Below are 16944 nucleotides of genomic sequence, written 5' to 3' on the forward strand. Positions count from 1 at the left end.
ACCTCTTACCTCCTTGCTCTGAAAGTTATGGCAGCTGGAACTGTGAGAAGGAACTGTGGAAAGAATCGCAGCACATGACCCTGATATCACTGCATCAGCAAGCACCTCTCCAGAGGCATGTGGCTCGCGTTCACCACCGTCTGAAGTCATATTTCCTGCTACTTACAGACACCAGAAGCACAGGAAACCCACTGCAGGACGTGTATAAAACCTGAATGGTAGCAGGCAGACAGGTACATGACTGCATAAGGCTCAGCGCATAGCCTCAGCGCTCTCTATCAGGAAGGGAGGTGAGTCTGCAACTCCGGCCAAGGATGAGAAAGGTTGGCTAATCTCAACTCAGAGGTGTAGTGTGGGGTGCAGTCTCACCGATTGATGGCTCTGGCCCAGTTTTCTCTTACCCACTTTGTTCCTGGTAGAACCCACTTTTTGTATATTAAACTTAGTTAAAGATTGAGACGAAGGAGAATATTTGGGTGCCTGCCAAATCACAGAAAAGACATGACCGGGGCACACGTGATTACGGTTGTGGTTGCCGCCATTAGCACTGATTGAGCGTCCTCTGTGTGCTGGGCCCATGCTAGAGGCTCTGCACACATCTGCTCTGCAGGTTCCAAGGCTGGTTTTTCATCACCATCCTGGAGGTGAGGAAATGTGGATTCTGAGAAAAACATGAAATGATGTGCTGGCAAGGGGCGGCCTCAGACCTGGCCAGTACGTTCTCACCTGGCTGCACAGGGTTGCGAAGGTGTCTGCCTCCATATTTTCCAACAAGTCTTCTAGCACGACACTGTTCTGTTGCTCCTCTCTCAAACTGGAGTGAAAATAAAATATATGTGAGTTCGGTTTTGTTATAAAGTAATACTATGGGATGTTATAAAGTGATACTACGAGATCAACTCATTATTTAAATAACAAAGAAGCACATCTAAGCCACACGATTTTAAAAATATGTCCACAGAAAGAGATGGCCAGAAAGACTGCCTTCTTTTTCTTGCCTAGGCTAGTTTGCAAATAACATGTCAAGGAGTGCTCCCCAGGAGGAAGGCTCCTCAAAGTGAAAAGTTTCATGGGAGCTATAAGGAGACTTTCCTATAGCTTTACAGGGTGATTTCTGTGATGCTGCTTTGAAAACTCTGCATCAGTCCTCATGGTGATGACCAAGAAGACTGGGGTCTACACCCACCATGTGTCCTTGGGTTGAAGTGGACCCAGAATCAAAGGATGGCACCTTTTCACATGAGGCTTCCTGACGCCCACACGAGGGGGTCTGCTTAACACATGCCTTGGCCAATTCAAGTCAGATTCCTTGATCTGCCTCACGCTCTTACTGGCTAATACACCCCAAACCTTCTGCAGGTGCAAATCAAATCAAAAGTTTGATCACAAGCCATCTCCTCCAGAAGCATATGAATACTATATGCCCTAAAATCCCACGTTAAATCAAATCAATACAGATTGAGCCCCCTCACAATTATTTCAATGGGACAGAACTGCACTTTGATGCATTTACACAGAAGAGCGTGGTAGGATAAAAGAAAATAATCTGTAATCTCACTGCCCAGAAACCATACCCATTGAAATTTGGTCTATTTCCTTCCAATTAATGTGTATGCGTGTGTTTGCAAAAATTAACCACACTGTGTATAGATTTTGCCTCCAATCCTTTCCATGTCCATTTTTTATTCACAGTGGAAAATTATGAAGCTGTTAAAAATTGTGTTTTCCAAGGATTCTTAATGCCCCAGCCAAGGCTAAGTGTCTAATGTGAATTGAAAATAATACAAAGAACAACAAAAAGATTGGGGGTCTGTCTGTTTCATAATTTTATAAAAGCAGAATATAAAATACTATGTTTATGGTAAAATTGGAATAAGGCCTGTAATCTAGTTTGCTGTCTTGTGACAATGTCAATTCACATACCGTGATTATGTCGGATGTTACCAAGAAGGAAAGCTAGGGGAAGGGTATATGGCACTCTCCCTACTATCTTTGCAACTTCTTGTGAGTCTATATTTCAAAATAAAAAGTTTAAAAATATTATGTTTAGTAAAACTTCAATGATATTAAATTTAAAAAAGAAGGGTGTCAGGGAAGAAGGAGTTTGCTACAAAGCTAGCAGCTCGTGTTGGAGCAATGGGATGACACCTTAGGCAAGAGGGTGAGAGCCCAAGTGGGTACGGCCGGGCTGAGTTGGAGATGCAGGTTCTCCAGGCCTGCTGGGGACTAATATCTTCGGGTACCATGGGGCACACAGCGTACCTCTGCTGATGTTGCTCCAGTAACGTCTGGCTCTTGCTCAGGGCTTGCTGCAGGACAGCAGACACCTGTCTTTCAGAATCCACCTCCCCAGGTTCGTTCAGAATCCCGGGCCCATCGGCCACCCACTGCTGCCAGCTCGCCAGGGCCTGCTGCTGCTGGACCGCCTCCTGCTGCACCAGCTGGTCCTCCAGCTTCCTCTCCAGCTCCTGGAGCTCCTACACAAGGAGGGGCAGAAGGTGAACCCCACTGCACAAAGCAGGTGGGCTGCAGGGCAAAATCTGACCTCCTGGGTGTCTTGCTGCAAGCCTGGCATGGCCCTGTCTTGCCTGATTCCCCATCCAGCTGTGCCACGTGGTGCAATGTGAGTGCACCACGATCTCTCACCCCTGTGTCACCTCCATGCCTCCACATAGGCCGTTCCCTCCACCTGCAGTGCCTTTCTCCGTCTGCCTGACCAATCCCCAGTCTTCTTTCACCCCTCCGCTTAAGAAAAACCTCCTTGGTGAAGGGCTCCTCAGTGAAAGGATCCCTGAGTTCCTCGGGAGATGCAGATGCCCTCTCCTCACATGCCCACTCACTACCCCTTGCATGCACTCCGTTTCCTGTCACCTAAAATCACTGTCCTGTGCTTTTCTACTAGAGTGTGAGCTCTTTAAGGCAGGGCTGTGTCTCCTTCTCCCTGTCTGCAAAGTGCCTGGTGGCTGGCACCTGTCACTGCATATGGTGGGGTACCTGCATGCACCCACCATGGATGAAAGCCAAGTTGGAACACAGCAACCATGGCTAACACCACCATTACCGTCAGGGTCCTGGGCACTGCTCTGTGTACTTTTCATACATGAATCTCACTGAACCCTTATTACAACGCTTCAGAATACATACTCTTAGTTCTCCTGCTTTATAGGTAAAGAAACAGGCAGACAGAGTTAAATTAATTCGCCAGATGATGCAACTACTGAGTGGCAGATCCAGAATTTGAAGCCAGGCTAGCTGGCTCTGAAACTGTGTTCTTAACCACTAGTCTACACTGTCTCTTCTTGGCCAAACAGAAGTAATCTGCATTCTTAGGCCACCAGGATTAGATAATCTCACACAAGAAACTGTCCACAGCCTGCTTAGGTGGGTGGTGAGGGGAGGCAGGAGGGTCCCAGGCCTTGGAGAATGCAGGTACATTTAACCCAGTGTTTACCAGATTGGTCAGTACTATAATTAGGACTGGAAGGTGGACAGGGTGTGAAATCCTAAGAGGCCTTGGTTGGACTTCACCAGGGGAGGATGGTCCTTGATCCTCCTAAATAGGTACAAAATGGTCTGCCTTTCCGCAGAGAGGCCAAAACTTGCATCAAACACTCAATAGAGTCTCAAAGCCCCCTAAAGACTGAAACACTATTCAAGAACCATGGCAGAAGAAAATCAGCCAGAGATAGACTGCATCTCTCTGTAGCACGCAGAGCCTTCTATCCTACCCAGGCATTGGGGTGCTGAGCCTTCGAGAACTCCTGAGCAGGGCTCCTAGTATGCTGAGATGTGGAACTATGACTATCCCTCTCGCTGCAGCATCCCACAAGGAAACACAGTCCAGTGGAGTTCCAGCAGTATGTGCTGTCGTGCTGTCAGCACGGCCAGGAGCTGGAGGCAGAGATCCCACTTCTACCCAGATGCCAGCCCCAGCCCACCTGGAGGAGAAGGGAGGCTCACATCTGAGACTGTGTCACCAGAGGAACAGTGGAACACACAGAGCTTTTCAAGCACCAGGAGAGCCCTGGTTAGGAATAGAATATAAGGTGGAAATACGTCTCACGGTTTATAATCTGCTGATGGCGTCCCCAAACCCCTGCCCCCTTCCACCCGCCTGCCACCTGGCACAACTGGAATCCAAAACTTGGTTCTGGAATTGTCTTCCCTAATAGCTGATTTCCTCGCCAGATTTTAAATGCTGAGGGCAGGGACTCAGGAGCATCGCTGACATGTGCTCTTTTCTCCCCAGCAGTCAGCACAGCGCATGGCTCATGGAAGAAGAAACAGCAACAATACTAACAATGATGATGATGAGGGAGATGACGGCAGCTGGTATTTACTGAATGTCAACATGATGCCAGAGTGTATTAGCAGATTATAAAAGTTACATGCATTAGTGGTTTAATCTTCAAAAAATAACACAAGATAGGAATTTTTTGTCATCTAATTTTATATACAAGGTAACTGAAGTAAGAGACTATAATGGAATCTCCTAAAATCACAGAGCTGGGCAAGAGGCAGAGTCGGGGTGATTTCAGGTGTCTCTGACTCTGGGTCCCATCACTCAGCTCTAATGCCCTTAGTAATCACTCCACAGGTATCTGCTGAATGAATGAAGATATACAGATGTTGATGATGGATGGAAGCGTGGATGGAGGGAGGGAAAAGGGATGGAGGGGAAGAAAGACACAGAGAGAGAGAGGGAGAGAGAAAGAGGGATAATAGGTAGATTGGGGGATTCAGGGGTGAATGAGACATGAAAACTCACTGTCTAGTGAAGGAGAGACTCATGTCAACAGTTGCAGAGATGAGAAATGCCATCATCTGCTTCGGGACGGAGGGTTACGGGAGCTGGAAGAGACCAGCTCTGCCAAAGGGAATCATGGATGGCTTCATAGAGGAAGTAACATTTGGGTTTGTCTTAGAATATGGAGAGGAGTCTGCAAGGAGGTACAGCAGAAGCATTCTAGGCAGAGGTCCTTCAAAGGGACACAGGCCTGAATGTGTCTCCAATGCCCAGGGGGCAGCAAGAAGGTCCGAGGGCTAAAATGCAGGATCTGAGAGAGGCAGCGGTGAAAGGTGGGATTTTTAAATGTAGAGCTGGGGATGGGGCTGTGAATCATCACTTTTATTTTTCAGAAACATCCCCTTGGCCACCGTGCAGAGGGGTAACTAGAGTAGGGAGAAAGGGAGGTAAGCAGAAATTGAAGTTAGGACAGGAGCATGGGCTTTGGAGGGAGGTTTAAAGTCTGCTTTTCAGCTGTGGGATTGGTGAAATGACTTAACCTTCCTAAGCCTCACCTCTTCCATCTGTAGAATGGGTATGAAAACGTCATGGGATGGACATGAGGTTTAAACACTTAGCCCACTGCTTTGGACATAACGAGAGCTCCACTGATACTGGCTAATATCAAGGTTATTTCTGTTGTTCCGGTCTAGATACATCAGACTAGTGAAGCTGGGCAGCCAAAGGTGGAAATGAGAAAACCCAGGCAGAATCAACAGATGGTAGCCAGTGGTACATGGGAAGAAAGGCAGAGAGACGATCAGAAGATGCCAAGACTGGGCGCAGTGGCTGTAATCCCAGCACTTTGGGAGGCCAAGGTGAGAGGATCACTTGAGGTCAGGAGTTTGAGACCAGCCTGACCAACATGGCCTTGTCTCTACTGAAAATACAAAATTAGCTGGGCATGGTGGTGCATGCCTATAGCCCCAGCTACTCGGGAGGCTGAGGGAGGACAATCAATTGAACCCAGGAGGTGGAGGTTGCAGTGAGCTGAGATCACACCACTGCACTCCAGCCTAGGTGACAGTGACTCTGTCTCAAAACAATAAACAAAGAAGAAGATGCCAAGTGAGGCTCAGGAAAGTAAATACACAATTTAAACTGAAATGCAAATACAGTGGGTATCATTTGTTTGGGGTCACATTATCTGTTAGGAGTAAGTCTACCCCATTTAAATTTGCCTATCGTTGTCACTTGGCCCTCTGATCCAACTAAGCCTTGCATATGTTCCAAGTTCGCAAAATGAGTCTAAATCTTTCATCAGATGAGGTGCACTTGATACAGTTTTCTTAGGAGTAATTTCTTCCAAAGCATTCTATTTCATGCTTTTTTAATTCTCCTGAATGTTTAACAGCCTAAAAGCCCATTCCCAATAGGAAAGTGGTTTACACAGAATGAGCAAATTGCAGAATGCAAGTCTAATATCTGGAACAAAACAACAGGCTTGTCTTCATTTCAAATGCAAACTCAAGTAAGGGTGTATCATATGCACTGCCTTACCACCCATTTAATAATACGGCATCATCTGATTTATCAGCTGCTCCCAACTCAGGACACATTAACTCTGTTCTAAACAAACTGGAGGCAGGAGTTACTCAAGAGTTTTAAGATAAAATAAAAAATGTAAGTGTCGTACTCTCCAATTATTATACTGATAGAAATCAGTGTGGTTTGAAGTAAAAAGCACAAATATGTGTTTTAGGGCTGTACTGAGGGTGTTTCTTGGGCACTTAGGATGAGCAGATGAATCATGCACTGAAGGCTAAATGTTCCTGGTGTCTCCCTCTGCCCCTAACTGACTAAATGACCTTGGACCTGCTCTTCCCTCTGCAGGCTATATTTCCTCCATCTGGAATTCAGGGCAGCGATCCGCCTCCATGCTAACCACCTCGAGTGTAATACTTGCTGTGGGCTTTGGAAGTTTCCTTCTATTATTAATTTGCTATGGAGTTTTATCTTGAATGGGTGTTAAATTCAGTTAAAGACTGATATGGTTTGGATTTGTGTCCCCACCCAAATCTCATGTTGAACTGTAATCCCCAGTGTTGGAGGTGAGGCCTGCTGGAAGGTGACTGGATCATGGGGGTGGATCCTTCATGAATGGTTTAGCACCATCCCTTTGGTGCTATTCTTGTGATAGTGAGTGAGTTATAATGAGATCTGGTTGTTTAAAACTGTAACACCTCCTCCACTCTCTCTTCCTTTTGCTCCAGCCACGAAAGATGTGCCTCCTTTCCCTCTGCCTTCTGCCATAATTGTAAGTTTCCTGAGGTTTCCACAGAGGCTGAGCAGATGCATCAAGCTTCCTGTACAGCCTGCAGAATTATGAGCCAATTAAACCTCCTTTTTTTACAAATTACCCAGTCTCAGGTACTTCTTTATAGCAATGTGAGAACAGACTAATACAGAAAATTGGTACTGAGGAGTGGGCACTGCTACAACAATACTTGCAAATGTGAAAGCAGCTTTGGAATTGGGTAACCAAAGGAGGCTGGAAGAGTGTGGAGGGCTCAGAAGAAGACCGAAAGATGAGGGAAAGTTTGGAAACTCCTAGAGACTTGTTACATTGTTGTGATCAAAATGCTGATTGTAACATGGACAATGAATTCTAGGCTGAGGAAGTCTCAGATGGAGATGAGGAACTCATTGGGAAATGGAGTAAAGGTCACTTTTGCCATGCTTTAGCAAAGAGACTGGTGGCATTGTGCCCCTACTCTAGAGATCTATGGCATTTTGAATTTGAGAGTGATGATTTAGGGTATCTGGTGGAAGAACTATCTAGCAGCAAATCTTTCAAGGTATGACCTGGCTGCTTCTAACAACCTATGCTCATATGTGTAAGCAAAGAAATGACCTGAAACTGGACCTTATATTTAAAAGGGAAGCAGAGTGTAAAAGTGTGGAAAATTTTCAGCCCACCATAGCCAAGAGAATGGGAAAAAGACCTTAAAGCCATTTCAGAGACCTTCACAGCAGCCCTTTAATCACAGCCCCAGAGGCCTAGGAGAGAAGAATGGTTTCTTGGGCCAGGCCCAGTGCCCCACTGCCCTGTGCAGCCTTGGGACCTTGCTCCCTGCATCCAGCCTCAGCTCAAAGGACCCCAGGTGCAGCTTGGACCACTGCTCACAAGATGCAAACTGTAAGCCTTGGCATCTTCCATGTGGTGCTAAGCCTGCAGGTGCACAGAATGAAAGAGTTGGGTCTTGCGAGCCTCCGCCTAGATTTCAGAGGATATATGGAAAAGCCCCAATGTCCAGGCAGAAGCCTTGTGCCAGGGCAGAGCCCTCATGGAGTACCTCTACTAGGGCAGTGTGGAAGGGAAATGTGGGGTTGGAGCCCCAACACAGAGTCTCCACTAGGACACTGCCTAGTGGAGCTGTGATAAGGGGGCCACTATCCTCTAGACTCTGGAATGGTAGATACACTGACAGCTTGTATCCTGCAGATACTCAACACCAGCCATTGAGAGCAGCTGTTGGGGCTGAATCACAGGGACTGAGCTGCCCAAGCTTTGGGAGCCCATCCCTTGGACCAGCATGACCTGAATATGAGACATGGAGTCAAAGGAGATTATTTTGGAACTTTAAGATTTGATGACTACCATCTGCATTTCAGACTTGCCTGGGGCCTGTAACCACTTCTTTTGGCCAATTTCTCCCTTTGGGAACAGGAATATTTACCCAATGCCTATGGGTCCACTGTATCATTGGAAGTAACTAACTTGTTTTTTAATTTATAGGCTCATAGGTGGAATGGACTTACATTGTCTCAGATGAGACTTTGGACTTTTGAGTTAATGCTGGAATGAGTTAAGACTCTGGGGGACTGTTGGGAAGGCACGATTATATCTTGAAATGTGAGAAGAACATGGTATTTGGGTGGGGTTACATCTCATGTCGAACTGTAATCCCCAGTGTTGCAGGTGGAGCCTGGTGGGAAGTGACTGGATCACGGGGGTCCTTCATGAATTGTTTAGCACAATTCCTTTGGTGCTCTTCTCGTGATGAAGTTATTATGAGATCTGGTTGTTTAAAAGTGTGTGGCACCTCCTCCTACTTCTCTTCCTCCTGCTCTGGCTATGTAAGACATGCCTGCTTCCCCTTTACCTTCTACCATGATTGTAAGTTTCCTGAGTCCTCCCCAGAAGCTAGGCAGATGCATCATGCTTCCTGTATAGCCTGTGGAATCATGAGCCGATTAAACCTCTTTCCTTTATAAATTACCCAGTCTCAGGATATTTCTTTATAGTAATACAAGAACAGACTAATATAAAGACTTATTCTCTATATACTAAAATGATCACGAGTCACTCCCCTTTAATTTGTTAATCAGGTGAATTTTGTAAATGGATGTTTTAATGTTAAACCAACCTTATCTTCCTAGAATAAACCCAATCTGTCCAAAATGTATTAAGTTTTTATAGATGGCTGTATCCTGCTATTTTGTTTTCAAATGGTGCATCTATGTTCACATGCAAGATTGAAGTATAATTGTTCTTTCTGGTGCTGTTCATGTCTGGTTTTGGTGTTAAAAGTTATCTAGCATGATAAAATGAGTTAGGAATATTCCCTATTTTTCTAACACCAGGAATAATTAATATATGAGATTGGCAAAATACCTTAAACTTTGGCAATGAGTTGGGTGTCTTTTGTGTGGGTTTGGGAGATTTTAAAGTACTGAATCAATTTCTTTCATGACAACAGGGTTATACAAACTTTTTTTTTCCTACTTGAGCCAATTTTGGTGATTTGCATTTTCTAGTTTTGAATTCATTTCAGTTTTTGAATTCATCTGTATAAAGTTATTGATAACATTCTCTTATTTAAAAAACTCTACTGCATCTATAGTCATGTTGCTTTTTATATTCTTAATATTATTGTCTTTTATATTTCTTAATGGTTGCGCTTGCCAAGGGTTTGTATATTTTATTAGACTTTTCTCAAAAAAATCTCTTCACTTTCTCAACTCTATGGTAGTTTTGTTTTTTATTTTGTTTATGCTATATTTCAGAAGAAACACACTTTTTTTTTTTTTTTGAGGGAATCTCGCTCTGTCTCACCCATGCTGTAGTGTAATGGCATGAACTCAGCTCCCTGCAGCCTCCACCTCCTGGGTTCAAGCAATTCTTCTGTCTCAGTCTCCGGAGTAGCTGGGCCTACAGGCATGTGCCACCACACCAGGCTAATTCTGTATTTTTAGTAGAGACAGGGTTTCACTGTGTTGGCCAGGCTGGTCTTGAACTCCTGACCTCAGGTGATCCACCCACCTCAGCCTCCCAAAATGCACATACTTTTAAACATATATTTATTGAGGTCTAATTTCTGTATGTTTTAGAAGAAACATGGTGTAAACAAAATAAAAAACAACACATGTGTTATTTTCCCCCTTTTCCTATAATCTTAATTGTGAGCCTTTCTTCTTTTCTAATATCAGTTTAGGGCACAAATTTTCCTCTTAAAACTGCTTTAGCTGAATTTTACACAATTTCACATATCACAGTTAACACTTATGCACAGTTATTCTCTTATATTTTAAATGTTCCTTATGTTATCCACTGACCGTAAAGCTATTCAAGCAATGTTTTAAAATAATTTGTAAAATTTATTTTTCTAAATTTTTTGATTTTTTTTTTCTAAAAATCAACCTTAAATGTAAAAATATTGAATTTTTTTTTTTTTTTTTTTTTTTTTTTTTTTTGAGATGGAGTCTTGCTCTGTCAACCTGGGCTGGAGGCAAGTGGCACAATCTTGGCCTCACTGCCAAGCTCCACATACTTAGCGTTCACACCACTCCTGGCCTCAGCCCCTCCTGAGTAGCCGCGGACTACAGGTGTCCCCCCTCCACCATACCCAGCAATTTTTTGTATTTTTAGTAGAGACGGGTTTCACTGCTGTTAGTCAGGATGCTCTCCGATCTCCGACCTCATGATCTGCCCGCCTCCAGCCTCCAAAGTGCTGGCTATTATTAGGTGTGAGCACCGTGCCCCGCCTAAAATCTGATTTTCAAAAGCAATTAAAAAATTTTCCAAAGTCCAAATATGGACACTTTATAATCATCGCTTTAAAAATGAATTAACTTAATTCCCTGTCAAAAGGTATTAACAATAATTATCTGTATAGGCTCAATTCATTATTATTATTATTATTATATTTTTTTTTTTTTTTTTTTTTGAGACGGAGTCTCGCTCTGCTCGCCCGGGCAGGAGTGCAGAGGCCGGACATCAGCTCACTGCAAGCTCCGCCCCCCGGGTTTACGCCATTAGCCTGCCTCAGCCTCCCGAGTAGCTGGGACTACAGGCACCCGCCACCTTGCCCGGCTAGCTTTTTTTTTTTGTATTTTTTAGTAGAGACGGGGTTTCACCATGTTAGCCAGGATGGTCTCGATCTCCTGACCTCGTGATCCGCCCGTCTCGGCCTCCCAAAGTGCTGGGATTACAGGCTTGAGCCACCGCGCCCGGCCTAGTCAATTATTTTTAACTGTTCTGATGTGTGCTGGAGATATATATTCATTATTTTTTGGCTATAAGATTATTTATATGTGTATTAAAACACCTTGTTAAATGTGTTGTTTAGTTCATCTATATCTTTACCTGTGTTTCATTTGATCAATAAATCAACCACTGACAGAAGTATGCTGAAATTTCCCACTATGATGACAGATTTATCAATTTCTCCCTGTTCTAGCAATTGTTCTTGTTGTTATTTTGAGTCTTTTATTAAATATATGCAAGTTAAACTCACTATATGCTCCAGGTGAATAAAATTTTTAAATCACACCTGTAATCCCAGAACTTTGGGAGGCCAAGGTGGGAGGATCATTTGAGCCCAGCTCAGCTGGGCTCTACAAAAAATACCAAAAACAAACAAAAAAAGCTGGGTATGATGGCACATGCCCATGTGGCCCCAGCTACTTGGAGGGGTGAGGTGGGAGGATTGCCTGAGCCCAGGAGGTCAAGGCTGCAGTGAGCCAAGATTGGGCCACTGCATTCCAACCTGCTCAACAGAGTAAGACCCTGTTTGAAAAACAGAAAAAAAAAAAAAAAAATTAAATCATTTTTGTAATATCTTTAACAATTTCACAAATTATTATTATTTTAGATTCTGTGTTGATAATCTGGATCTCTAAAGTATTCAGGGATCGTAATCTGGCTTTCTTTGTTTCTCCTCTATGCAGGTCATCTTGCCTTGCTTCTTTATGTGTTTGGTGATGTTTTTCTTCAATTGAGAGCTCACCTTCGACTGAACTTGATCTATGGAAATCCTGAGCTACCCAACTGAGAATATTTTTTTTCTGGAGAGGATTTGTCTTTGCATGCAGACAGTGAACTAACCTGGAATTATTTTAATTTATCACCTCGGAGATTTCGTGACTGGATGGCTAAAATGCATTTGGATTTGTTCTTCATGTTAGCAGAGGCCTTGGATTACAAACTCACAGGAAGAGCTTCACCTGGAGCAGGTGTGGAGATGGGTTCTGACAGCAGGCGGCTGTCTCCTCCCACCCTTCGCTGGGTGTTCTCACTAACTGAGACATCCCACAGCCTCATCTCCCATTCCTCCAAAATTAATCCCAAGTCTCTGTGTTACAGGTTTCAGCCTTTGTTCCGAGGTAAACCTGGCTTCTGAATTTGCCCCCACCTATCTCTGTGAGTTCACCTGATTTAGGATATATCTTGCGTATCTTTAGGGATTTTCTTCCATAGACCCTTGTGAGCTCACAAAGCATTAAAAATATGTTCATTTTTATATGTCCAGCATCTGGCTATTTTACGCTGGAATTACTTACAATGCTTTTGCTTCCTTTCTATCCCTAAAACAGTTGTTACAGTGCAGGGTGCATAGTGTCTGCCCACCCCCGAAATACTTTTAGACCTTCCAGCATCTACTGTTGTTACGTTTTAAGGAAAGTAATGGGAACCTCACATGGCAAACTCAACTGGTGTAGTCCACAGACATGACATAATGGGTTGAAGTCAGAAACAGATTCTATTCCTGGCTGCTTTCACAATCAGTCATGTGGTCTTCACAAAGAACTTGACCTACCATCTGCCCCAATCTCAGTTTCTTTACCTGAGAACTGAGTATAACAACAAGATCTACTTTACTTCACAGCTAAATAACGAATATAATGACAAACAGCATAATTGTAAAGTAGCATAAAATTGTACCTTCTTATTAATTATGCTTCAGTAATAATCTTAATAAGTATAACTAAGTAAAGAATTATGTACACTTAAGTGAGAGCATGTCTATTCACAACTTAGTAGCGCTTCCCTTCCCACACTAGGGTTTCAATAAATGCGAGGGGTTTTTTCCTCACTATAAGTGATTATGATATATAATAAATGAAATTCCAAAATCTACACATAAAAGACCTAAAATTAGTCACCCAAACAGTTATTACAATAGCTTTTGTTTTATGGATATACCTCTCACATTTTGGAAAGAATGTAGCATGTTGTGATAACGCTAATAATTAGAATTTTTAAAATAATAAATAACCCAATATATTGTTGCATTTAGGATGTGCTAATTGGAAGATACACTGTTGCCCTCCCTAGCATAATGAAAGAAACAATACTGCCAATGAAACCATGGCAACTGCCAAGGTTCAGAGATGTTAAAATCCAAAACGGTTGCTTCTCAGAGCAATGAAATAGAGCCATCTTTGGTTGAGAGAGTGCAAAGTACTCTCCAATAAGTCACTTTGTTTAATCCTCATCACAACCCACCAGCATAGACAGGACAGGGGTTGCAGCCTACTCCATAGGGGAAGATGCAGAGGTAGGTACCAGAAAGAACCAGCTCTGTCCGCCCCTCCTTCCCAGCGCCTGCACTCACCCGGCTGTGCGATTCCAGGATCTGCGTGCAGGCCGACTTGGTCAGCATCTCAGATGCACTCAGCTCTTCCAGGAGCAAGTCCTGGATGCTGAGGAGGGCGGTGTAGGCTGACAGGGTCTCGGTCACCCGGGCCGCCTTCTGGAACTGCAGAGCAACAAGCGACTGTGCAAAGCCTCCCTCCTGTGCCTCCAGCCGCTGCACTCTCTCCCGCAGCAATTCACCTCGAACCTGGGAGGGGACAGGAATGGACCCAAACCCAGAGAGCAGTGAGTAGAGGAGAGTGGAGGAGAACAGTCTTTCAGAGTTCACAGACCTGGGATTCTGAGGACCACCAAAGTTTACAATGGAGATGCACTGGGAACCTGCAGGGAGCAACATTAGACAAGGCTGTCCCTGCTTATGAAGACTCCAAGGGGGTTGGGGAGCCCAGCCATCCTTCATTCCATACGTATCATCCTCAAGAGTCACCCGAGCCCATCGCTCTCCTGAAAACACTTCTAAGTCTTTCCATGTCCTAGCGGATGGAAGTTCAACTCCTTAGCATGGGATCCAAGGAGCTCCCTACCCCAATCCCAGCCAAGGTCCCCCTGGACAGGTCTGGTCTGTTCTTCTGCCCCTACCCCACTCACACACGCACATCTGGGGCTCCCATTCCCAACTGCGCACTGTGCTCTACACGCCATGCGCTTTGTGTCTGTGGTTCGTGCTCTCTGAAATGACGGAACTGTCCTCCCATCCTCCCTTCCTGAAATTCTACTATTTGTCTTTTGGGTCTATAGTTCCCTCTGGAAGCGGTCTCACTTCTCTCTGTTTGTTTTGTTCCATGTAGACTTCAAGCCAGGTGCCCAGGGTTTACTTGACCACAGGCAAATCATTAAGCTCTGCGTGCCTACGCTTCTTCATCTATACAGTGGAGAAAATATTACCATCCAACACAGAGTAGTTGTTGTTTTAATCAAAACAGCTTTATTGCGGTATAACTTCTGTACAATAAGCTGCACATATTTACAGTACACAATGCGATAAATTTTGACATATTTCTACCCCTATGAAACCATCACCACAACCAGGGTAGTGAACACATCCATGTTCTTGGTAAACCCACCCCCTGCCCCCCACTTAGCAACCACTGATGTGCTTTCACTTACAATCGATGAGTCTACACTTTCTAGAGTTTTTTTTTTTTTTTTTTTTTTTATTTTTTATAAGGGGAATCATACAGTATGTATTTTTTTTGTCTAGTTGTTTTTGCGCTTGCTCGTATCTTATTTTTTTTTTTTTTTTTTTGAGACAGAGTCTTACTCTGTCACCCAAGCTGCAGTGCAATGGTACAATCTCGGCTCACTGCAACCTCTGCCTCCTGGGTTCAAGCGATTTTCCTGCCTCAACCTCCCGAGTAGCTGGGATTACAGGCATGCACCACCATGCCCGGCTAATTTATGTAATTTTAGTAGAGATGGGGTTTCACCATGTTGCCCAGGTTGGTCTCAAACTCCTGGCCTCAAGTGATCTACCCACCTCAGTCTCCCAAAGTGCTGGGATTACAGGTGTGAACCACTGTGCCCAACCTATCTAGCTGTTTTGATTGAACATAATTATTTTGAGATTTACCTTTTACCATCTTCTTCTGGGTTGAGGAGCTCTTACGCTTCCCCCTTCCCTCCCTTTGTTGCTTTATTAGCTATAGCTCTGTTTTGTTATTTTAGTGGCTGCTTTAGGGTTTATAGTACACATCTTTGACTTATCCCAGGGTACCTTCAAGTGATATTATATCACTTCATATGGAGTACAAGAACCAAAAATAAAATTCTAAGCCCCCCTCTCAACCATCTGAATGGACTACTCCTCTCAGCAAGGGGATTCCAAAGTTAACCTGAAAAACTAGTTCAGGCCATGATGGAAATGGGGAGCTGAACATGCCTCCTTATACCGTCCTTCCTTTTGGAATTTCAGATTGAACAGACTCTTTAAGTCTGATAAGAAACATTTAAAATCTATTCTCTGAAGCCTGCTACCTGGAGGCTTCATCTGCATGGTAAAACCTTGGTCTCCACAACCCCTTAGTGTAACCCAGATGTTCCTTTCTATTGACAATAACTCTTTCAACCAATTGCCAATCAGAAAATCTTTTAATCTAACTATGATCTGGAAGCCCCCGCTTCAAGTTGTCCCGCTTTTCTGGACCAAACCAAGGTACATCTTACGTGTAATGATTGATGTCTCATGCCTCCCTAAAATGTATAAAACCAAGCTGTATCCCAACCACCCCGGGCACACGTCATCAAGACCTCCTCAGGTTGTGTCATGGGTGTGTCCTTAACCTTGGCAAAATAAACTTTCTAAATTGATTGAGACCTGTCTCAGATACTTTTGGCTTACAAACCTTATGCTAATTTACTTCCATTTCTTGCTTCCTGGTCTTGTGCTATTTCTGCTATACATTTAATTTTACACACGTTATAAACTTCATACTACTTTGTCATTATTTTCATTGAAACAAGTCAATTAATCTTTAAAATTTTCTTGTATTGAAGTGAACTGCACACAACATAAAATTTACTACTTTAAAGTCAACAATTAAGTGACATTTAGGATTGAGTAGCCCCCACCTCTATTTAGTCTGAGAACGTTTTCACCATTCCCAAAGCAAAAGAAAACCCCACACCTCTTAGGCAATTATTCCCCAGTCCTCCCAACCCCAAGTCCTTGGCAACTACCTATCTTCTGTTTCTATGATTTTCCTTATTCTGGATATTTCATATAAATGGAACTACAGAATAACCTTTGTGTCTGGCTTCTTTTACTTTGTATAATGTTTTCAAAGTTCATCTACTTGTTGTATCAAAACTTCATTTCCTTTATATGGTGGATAATATTCCATTGGATGTACAATCAGTCAATTTTTGGAAGACTTTTAAAATTAAAAGAGAATCTAACATAAGTACCCATGCAGTTACCATTCCCATTGCTCATTTTTGTGTGTGGTTCTGTAGCAGGAAGAGCCACAGACAAAACCCCTTAGACACTGAAGTTAAAGAAGGAAGGGGTTTATTCGGCTGGGAGATCGGCAAGACTCCTGTCTCAAGAGCCGAGTTCTCTGAGTGAGCAATTCCTATCCCTTTTAAGGGCTCACAACTCTAAGGGGTCCATGTGAGGGGGTCATGATTGATTGAGCAAGCAGGGGGTACATGACTAGGGGCTGCATACACTGGTAATTAGAAAGGAACCAAACAGGGCAGGGATCTTCACAGTGCCTTTTTTATGCAAATAACCAATTAGGTCAGGGGTCGATCTTCATTTTTTTTTTTTTTTTTTTTT

The 16944-nt window shown here is 43.6% G+C and overlaps 1 protein-coding gene across 1 annotated transcript in view; it reads right to left on the reverse strand.

The window, feature by feature from the left end:
• LOC108517885 (limbin) overlaps window positions 1-16944 on the reverse strand; it is a gene marked incomplete at its 5' end in the record, with an annotated part of 60147 nt that overhangs the window by 12925 nt on the left and 30278 nt on the right. Inside the window, 3 exons of the mRNA XM_017855987.1 lie at window positions 727-814; window positions 2263-2477; window positions 13627-13854. Of these exons, the coding sequence (XP_017711476.1) occupies window positions 727-814; window positions 2263-2477; window positions 13627-13854 (531 nt within the window). The remainder of the gene's footprint in view (window positions 1-726; window positions 815-2262; window positions 2478-13626; window positions 13855-16944) is intronic.

Source organism: Rhinopithecus bieti, unplaced genomic scaffold, assembly GCF_001698545.2.
Source record: "Rhinopithecus bieti isolate Rb0 unplaced genomic scaffold, ASM169854v2 scaffold_43115, whole genome shotgun sequence".
Taxonomy (NCBI): domain Eukaryota; kingdom Metazoa; phylum Chordata; class Mammalia; order Primates; family Cercopithecidae; genus Rhinopithecus; species Rhinopithecus bieti.